General features: G+C 33.0%; 1 protein-coding gene across 1 annotated transcript; it reads right to left on the bottom strand.

The window, feature by feature from the left end:
• Positions 1-7993: 7993 nt before the first annotated feature.
• Positions 7994-8929, bottom strand: LOC113176430 (olfactory receptor 6C76-like). Its single transcript, XM_026380907.1, has one exon. It carries the CDS (start codon positions 8927-8929, stop codon positions 7994-7996), a length of 936 nt encoding a protein of 311 aa, XP_026236692.1.
• Between the last annotated feature and the right edge of the window lie 839 nt (positions 8930-9768).

Raw genomic sequence — 9768 nt, 5'->3', positions numbered from 1 at the left:
AAGGTAAGATAGAATGGGAAGTATGAATTATTAAAAACTTTTTCTAGAAAGAGTAGATCAATGCATTCCCGAAGTAGGGCTGATACAAAGTTCTAAATGGAAAGTTCTATGGCTGATTGCAACTTTGGGAATTTGTTGGGTGGTACCTACTTTGGAGAGATATCAACACATCCCTAAGGCCAGAGAGATGCAATTATCTCATGGGCACTTGAATCTCTGGACAACACCCTCACCAAGAAATCTATTTATTGGCAGGATGACAAGCTGCTTTGGATGTAGGGGGTATAGCTGGTATTGTTATTAAAAGAGAATATTACAATTTGTAACTCTGAGTCATTTGTAAGTCCAGAAGAATAAATTCTCCAATTGATATTTCATTTTGTATGGCTATGCTCTGAATTCTGAAACTTCTAAGGTAAAATCAAAAGTGAATGTCAACTCATAATACAATTTCTTATACATTTTTGATGCTCTTATTCGGCATAAAGAACATCAACCATCACTAGACACATTCAATAAGAAGTGGCAAAACAACTGTCCCTCAGAAGTAAAGTTCATATCAGAATGTGTTAGAGAGGGAAAGGATTAATCTAAGTCCAATAACTTTAAAACCTCAGTTTTGATAATTCTCTCTCATGTTTTTGGTTACTTAGTTAATATACAGAATGGAATTTTCTTAAATAAATAGTAATAAAATGAGTAATAATGACAACTGCTTGGTTTTATTGTGCTTGAAGAAGATGAAACAAGTCATCAAAACAAGTAGCAACTTTGAAAAGTTAGTGACCATAAAACATAAGTTCAATGTCTTATTGGAAAACATTGTTTAGCTGCAAGTCAGCCATTTTAAAAATTATTCTTGATCTACAGTTACAGAAAAAAATCAAATAAAAATGCAATATTTGGGGGAAATTCAGTGAAATTCTTCTTCTCTTGCCATTATGTTAAATTGACCCTATTAGCTCTTCTTTGACTAAAGTTGACTTAAGTTGACAAAACTTTCTTGGGCAAAAGCACCTCACAAGGGCCATCTCATATATTATGGAAGCCAGACTAAACTATACCTTCCCAGGGTCAGGAATCTGTTGGAACAGCCTTTAGAATACCATAGGCTTTTACTTGTGGCAGTTGTGTGAGCTTCATGAAAGCAGTAGTTGAAGATTAAGGCAGAGTGGTAAACAGCCTGACTTAGCATTGAAGGAGTCCCCTTTCTTTGAGTCAGGTCATAAGACCAGAAGATTTCTACTTATTTTTTTCCTTTTTTCCTTTTTTTTAGGGGGCTGGAACACTACAGATGTTTTAAAAAAAATCTAAGGAGTCACTGAGTACCAAGAAAAAAAAAATAGAGACAACTGTGATTGCACCTGATAATGGAAGGAGGCTTATAACAAAATAGTAAGTCTCTAAACCAATATGACTGCAGTCCTCAACAAACAACAGCAGGAAAACTCGGCAAGGGAAAAGGATTAAATTCCCAGAATAACCAAATTATAATATTAAAAATATCCAGTTTAAAAAAAATAATAGTAACAGGCTTACAAAAACTTAAAAAGTATGGCCTAGTCAATGGGGTTTGGAAATGGGGAAGATACAAGAAAAAATTGTCAAGAACAGATCCTCAGAACATGCAGACATTGGACGTATTTTATAGGGACTTCATATACAATGTGTTCAAAGAGCTGAATGTAACTATGGACAAATAAAGGAAGCAGTAGAATGAAAAATAAATAAATGAAAATAAGTAATGTATTTAACATTTCCTCCTTTGGTGTCCTGGAATCAAAGACTGGAGTGGCCTGAAATCAAAGTTGGTTGAAATGGCTCTCAGCTTCCCTGCTCACCAATAAAAGGTAAGATAGAATTCGAAGTATGAACTATTAAAAACTATTAAAAACCAAAAAAAAATAAAAATGAAAAATATCAACAAAGTGACAGATTACAACACCAAATCAAAAAGAAATTTCAATCTGCAAAGTACAGGGCTAACAAAAAACTTGCTAAGGACTTCAAAAGCAGCTTTTAGTGCACATGAGAAAGAAGGGAAAATATTGAATGTAGGTAGGAAAATTGAAATTATGTAGTTAGAGGATACAGAAATAAAAAACAGAGAAACAGTATCTGAGCCAATAGGACTTGCAGTATATACATTTTGGGAGGCCCAGAAGGTTGAAAAAAAAAGGGCAAAGAGATTATTTGGAGAATTAACCTCTTAAAATGCCTCAATTTGAGGAAAGACATGGATTTACATATGCAAGAGATTCAATAAACTCCAGTTAGGAAAATCTCAAAAAACTACAAATAGGTTAAAATCCAATGTCTAGAGCCACCCAATTTCTGGTTCTCAATACAGCAGTACTTACAAATGAATGTGTTTTCTTACAATTTTACTCTGGAAAGGTTTACATTAGTTTTTGAATATTTCCATTTTTTTTTATTTTTAGAATAACCATCTCTAGATAAATTTTGAATAAGATTTTATAATTTTGTTTTATTTACCTTCACTATCTACCATTACCCTCTATGTATCTATGTATCTGTACTAATTATGTATGATAGTATAAAGTTAACATTTATCCTATAATTTAACATTTACATGTGTTTTAGTCAGCTTTTCACCACTGTGACTAAAATGACCCAACCAGGAAAACTGTAGAGGAATAAAAGGAATAAAAGAAATTTTAAAATACCAATTCTAAAACCCACAAACAACAGGAAATCATTAAATCAGAGATCAAATTAATGGAATTTAGAATAAAAAATAATTCAAAAGACCAATGCAACAAAAAGTTCATTCCTTGAAAAGATAAACAAGATCAAACCTTAGCCAAACTAAGCAAAAGAAAGAGAAGACTCCAACCAAAAACACTAAAGATAAAAAAAAAAAAAAAAGGTATAGACATGGCTGAAATTCAGAGGTATAAACAAGTATTTTGAGCAGAGCAAGGTAGTGTATTCTTTTAATCCCAGTAGCTATGGTGGCTGAGGCAGCAGGATTATACATCCAGAGCCAGCCTCAGCAATTTATCAAGGCCTTAAGCAACTCTCCTTGACCCTGTTTCTAAATAAAATACAAAAAAGGCTGGGGATGTGACTCAGCGTTAAACGTCCCTGAGTTCAGTCCCTGTTACAAAAAAGAAAGAAAGAAAAGGAAAAAGAAAGAAAGAAAAAGAAACTATTTTGAAAACATTTTTGAATAAATGAGAAAATCTAGAAGATATAGACAAATTTCTAAATACTATGGCCTACCCAAATTGAAATAAGAGAATTCAGAAAACCTAAACAGACCAGTATCAAGGAATAATATTAAAGCAGTAATAAAAAGACTTTCAGCAAAGAAAAGCCTTGGATAAGATGAATTCTCAGCTGGGTTTTACCAGATCTTTAAAGAAGAAATAAATGCTAATATATTCAAATTATTTTGTGAAACAGAAAGAGAAGGAACACTCCCAAATTCATTCATAAAGTTAGTATCACTCTGATACCAAATCCAGATAAAGACACATTAAGGGAAAAAAATGACAGAAAAATATCACTGATTAATATAGACCCTGGAGTCCTTTGTAAAATATCAGCAGTTCACATTTAAAAATACATTAAGAAGACTGTAGACGATGTTCTAGTTGGTTTCATCCAAGAGATGCAAGTTTGGAGATATATATATATATATATATATATATATATATATATATATATATAACTATAATTCATAACAGAAATAGAAATAAAATTGAAAACCACATAATCATCTAAATAGATACATAAAAAGATTTTGACACAACTTAGCATTGGTTTCCATTAGGGGTTGTGACTCAGAGGTAGAGTGCCTGCCTAGCATGCATGAGGCGCTGGGTTCAACCACATAAAAATAAAATAAAGGTATTGTGTCCACCTACAACTAAAAAATAAATGTTTTATTAAAAAGCACTGAAAAAGTTTGGATAGAAGATACTTACATCATCATCATAAAGCACATGTATGACAAATCTAAAGCAAACATCATAAAGAATGAGGAAAATCTGAAAGCATTTCCTCTAAAATCAAGAACAGCATAAAGGTGTCCAGTCTCACCAAACCTATAAACATAGTTCTAGAAATTCTGGCCAGAGCAATCATTTAAGAAAAGGAAATTAAAGGGATACAAATAGGAAAAGAAAACATCAAATTATCTTTATTTGCAAATGATGTGATCTTATACATAAACAGAAACTTCACCAGGATTCTTCTAGGGCTGATAAAGTAGCAGCAAAGTAGCAGGACACAAGATCAGAATCCAAAAGTCAATAGCTTTCCTATACTTCACTAATCCACTAATGAATCTGCTGAAAAACAAATCAGGAAAACAATTCCATTCACAACACCCTAAACAAACAAACAAAAACAAATACCCAAACAAAAAATACTGAAAATAAATCTAACCAAAGAAGCAAAAGACCTGTGCAATGAAGACTGTGGATCACTGAAGAAAGAAATTGAAGAGGGCATTAGAAGACGGAAAAGCTTCCCCTGTTCTTGGATAGGAATAAATAATGTTGTCAAATGGGCCATAGTACCAAAAGTAATACAGAAATCTAATGCAATTCCCATGAAAATATCAATGACATTTTTCATGGAACTTGAAAAACACAGTTCTAAAATTTATCTAGAAGAATAAGTGACCTTGAAGAGCCAAAGTAATCCTGACCAGTAAGAACAAGGCTGGTGGCATCACAGTACTGAGTCTCAATTCTACTGAAGAGCAATAGTACCAAAAACTGCATGGCACTGACATCAAACAGACATGAAGACCAATGGAACAAAAGAGAAACACAGAGACAATACTACACAGATACAGAGAAGCACCAAAAACATACACTGGAGGAAAGACAACCTTTTATAGAAATGGTGCTGGGAAAACTGGATATCTGTATTAGAAGAATGAAACCCAATCCTGCTCTCTCGCCCTGCTTAAAAGTCAACTCAAAATGGACCAAAGATACACAAAGTAGAGGAAGAACTTTGCAAGTCTCAGAATAAAATGTATGGTTAACATGCCAACATATACATACAGACACTGACTTCCTTAATAAGATCCCAAAGCTCAATATATAAAACCAACAATTAATAAGTGGGATGAAATCAAATTTTAAAACTTCTGCACAGAAAAGGAAACAATTAAGAGTGTGAAAGGGTAGCCTTTAGAATGGGGGAGAATCAATGACAGTTCTTCTGACAAAGGATAAATATCCAAAATATATGAAGAAAAAAAAAACTTAACACAGAAAAAATACCTACTCAGTAAATGCACAAATAAACTCAACAGACATTTCTAAAAAGAAAAAAATGCAAATGGACAACAAATACATGAAGAAATGTTCAACATCATTAGCATCATGCAAATCAAAAGTATACTGAGATTTAATCTCGCTCTGGGTAGAATGGCAAGCTTCAGTAACATAAATAATAATAAATGCTAAGGAGGATGTAGACAATAAGGTACACTTATACACAGTTTGTGGCACTGCAAATTAATTCAGACTCTTTGGAGAGCAGTATGGAGATTCCTCAGAAGACTAGAAATAGACTCATCATATGACCCAGCTGTTCCAATCCTTGACATTTACCCAAAATACCTAAAATAAGCATATTTTAGTGATAATTGCATTCCAATGTTTATAGCAGCACAGTTCATAATCATCAAGTGGTGGAAACAGCCCAGGTATCTTCCAACAGATGAATTGATAAATAAAATGTGATATGTATACACTGGGGTTCTACTCAGACATAGAGAAGTCTGGAGTTATGTCATTTGCTGATAAATGGACAGAATTGAAATCATCATGCTATTATGTTAAATAAGACAGATTCAAAATCAGAAGTGTAATGATTTCTTTCATAAGTGAGTGGAAGAGAGAAATAAAGGATAAGAAAAATGGTGGGGGTGAGAACAGGTGAATGGAGATAGTGAATTGAGAAGAAGGAAGGAGGGGTGGGGAAGAGGAGAAACTGTGTAATGAAACTGACCAAATTGTACTGAATACATGTATGAATATATCACAATGAATTCCAGTTTTATGAATTACTATTTTTCACCAATTAAAAAGCAAAGACACTTGGAAGCATATGCCTCTAATCACATCGAATGGGGAGGCTGATGCAGGAGGAGCACAGGTTAAAAGTTAGCCTCAGCAATTTAGAGAGAGCCTAAGCAACTTAGACCTTGTCTCAAAATAAAGAATAAAAAGGGCTGAGAATGTAGCTCAGTGATAAAGTCCTCCTGGGTTCATAATCTGTATGAAAACAAACAATAAAACAAAAATAAAATCAATGTAACAACAATAAAACAATAAAAATAGAAAAAAGACCAATAGAGTAACAAAGGGAGTCAATATTAGGTACTAAATTCAAGTAATGAAAAAAATTATGTTACATGGATTTATGAATATGTTATTCTGAACTCCACTATCATATACAAATATAATGTACTAATAAAACAAAAAATAATAATATTAAAATAAAGCTATATAATGGAGAAATACAAAGACAGATTGGAAATTGTAACAATGTGCATAATGGAAATCCAAGAGGTGTATGGCAAATGCAATTGTAATGAATACCCTAACATAGACTTTTTGTCCTTAATTTGGAAAATAGAAAGTAATGCCACCATGTCAAGATTTTAAAAATCTTGAGAGGAAGTTATTAAACAATGCCATGAATTTTAAAATTAATTATACAAATGTAATTAAATTATATTTAAAATTAATTAAATAAGACATTGCTTCTCAGACTTAATGACAATAAATCTATAGGAAAGAGTGGATTAAAATATGACTTTGTCAAACTGATGTTGAACTGCAACATTTTCTCCTCATAGATTGAAATTTGATAAAAACATTCTGTGAAAATGAATTGGGTGTATAAAATCTGTGGTGAAGATGAAGGTATGTTTTATTATTATTATTTATAAGTTGCATTTGTAAAATTTATGTCTGAACATTTTTTTATTAAAAACTAGTTGTTAAACAATTACCAGAACTTTATTTTCCTCTTTCCAAATGAATTGAAGGAGCTGGACTTTACTGTTACAGAAGTGTGGATATTTTAAATAATCTTAACCCCACACACACTCCTAAGTCTCCAAAGACACCCCTATCTTTTAAAAGAGTAAAAACACACAAAACTTGAAAAATAATTCAGTATATGATGAGTGTACAAGATATTTTGAGAATAAGGTGAGAGGAAGGGCACATTTGGTATATATAAACTGCCAAAAAAAAAAATAGACAGAGAGGGTATTGGATCCAGTGAAAATAAAGGCAAGACAGGATCTTTCCAAAGAAGTCTAAGATGAAGTCAAGGCTCAATGTTAGCAAATTAAAAGAAAAAAAATGAGTGATGAACCAATCATCAGAAAAGCTTGTTAAAGTTGCTTAATGTTGAGATAGCAGGGGTCTTCCAGAAATAACAAGATAATCCTTTAATAATCTTGAAATGAAAGTCAAAAAACATGAAGCAACATGCTTTATGACAATAAAAGACAAAATGCATCATGAAGATATAACACCTATGTATTGATACCTTAGGAACGATATTTATGATGCAAAAACAATAGAAGACACAAGGAGAAATATAAATGTGCACAAAGACACTAACTCACAAAAAAAAAAACCTTATGCACTTGGAAAAATAATTTTCAAGGTTGCTTGAAATAACATTTATTTTGCTTTGGCTTGGTACTCTCAAAGAAAGTTCTTCAAGGACACTTAAAATTCTAGCATTAATACTAAATATCATTCTCTCATTCTCATTTTGTGACATTAACACATGCTGAGATTTGCAGCACACATAAATGTAAAATGGTGGCTGTGCCAATGAAGATCAAAATGAGAAACCTGAGGAACAAAACATTTTGGAAAAACAAGTTGATTTTGAAGACAATGGACAAATGGAAGAATACTAGTACTGTATTAGATATCAGGTTCTATTTATACTCAGGCACTACATTTCTTTATGATTAAAATTTACTTGACCAGCATTTTTTGAGAAAGTTCTTAAAAGATTGTTTTACCTGCTGGTTCCTTAAGGAGTAAATAAAGGGATTTAACATTAGGGCAACAGAGGTATTGAGCACAGCTATGCCCTTGGTCAATGCTTCTCCTTTTTTGGCTGAAGTTTTGACATATATGAAAATGCAGCTTCCATAAGAAATGGAGACAACAATCATGTGTGAGGAGCAAGTGGAAAAGGCCTTTTTCCTTTGCTCAGCAGAGGGGATCCTCAGAATTGTCTTAATGATGAACACATAGGACAGAATCACTAATGTTAAGGTTGTAATGAGAGTTAATATTGCCAGGAGAAATGCCAAGAGCTCTAGGAGGAATGTGTCTGTGCAGGAGATCAGGAGCAAAGGAGAGGTGTCACAGGTGAAGTGGTCAATGATGTTGGAGTCACAGAAATCCAGTTGTAGTCCCATGATCACAGGTGGAAAGATGATGAGAAAGCCGGTCAGCCAAGAACCAAGGACAAGCAGGGTGCAGACCCCGCTGTTCATTATTGTTGTGTAGTGCAGAGGCTTGCAGATAGCCACATAATGGTCATAGGACATCACAGTCAAAAGGAAAAATTCTGTTGCACTAAGCAATATGAAGAAAAACACCTGGGTCATGCAAGAATTGTAGGAAATTGTCTTATCCTCTGTTATGATGCTGACCAGGTATCTAGGAATAGTAACTGTGGTGAATGAGATTTCTAGGAAAGAGAAATTTCTGAGGAAGAAATACATGGGTGATTTTAGGTGCAAGTCTACCAGAGTGAGGGTAATAATTGTTAAGTTTCCAGTAATGCTCAGTATGTAGGTGAAAAGTAGAAAGAGAAAAATGAAAAGATTGAGTTTTGGGTCATCTGTTAATCCCAGAAGAATGAACTCAGTTGCAGATGTATGATTTTTCATGTCCTATTGTTCCTTTCTTCCAGGTCTAAAGATGCAAATAAAAACCAATTCTTTAATAAGTTTAGGACAGACTTTTTATCACTTTTGATGAGTCAGAAAACATAAAAGGCCTGTAAAGAAACAATAAATTAACCATCAAGATACACTAAATTTGGGGACTGAGGTTGTAGCTCAGTGGTAGAGCACTGGGTTGGATTATTAGCACCACACAAAAATAAATAAACAAAGGTACTGTGTTCATCCACAATCAAAAAAAAAAATATTTGAAAAAGAAGATGCATAAATTTGGAAAGCATACATAAACCACAACCAAATAATCTATGTCTGTTACCTGCAGTGTACATCTTCATCCATTTAATATCAAGCTAGTCTCTTCATAGGTTTAATAACTGCATCTGCATAAGAAAATTATGTTGTCAAATGTGCACTACTTTCCTTTAAATATCTGACCATGTGTGTCTAAAAACTAAGTAAAACATCTTAAAATATAAAATATTTGTTGTTAAAATACTGTTCCAATGAGCACATGTTCTGAATATCTGAATATTTTAAGTGTGTTTCTTAATTTTCCATGATACTCAGTATCATTCTTACTGGCATGGAGAATTAATAATTTCACAAATGAATCACGACAAGGAAAAGTATTATTTACATAATAATAGGAAGCAAACTCAGTATTATTTACATAATAATCGGAAGAAAACTCAGGGGGCTGGGGATGTGGCTCAAGCCATAAGGTGCTCCCCTGGCATGTGTGGGGCCCTGGGTTTGATCCTCAGCACCACATAAAAATAAAATAAAGATGTTGTGTCCTACAAAAACTGAAAAATAAATATTAA

This window comes from Urocitellus parryii, chromosome 5 (genome assembly GCF_045843805.1).
Source record: "Urocitellus parryii isolate mUroPar1 chromosome 5, mUroPar1.hap1, whole genome shotgun sequence".
Lineage (NCBI taxonomy): Eukaryota > Metazoa > Chordata > Mammalia > Rodentia > Sciuridae > Urocitellus > Urocitellus parryii.
The sequence above is the reverse complement of the archived record's forward strand: the minus strand, read 5'-3'. Positions and strand labels throughout refer to the sequence as shown.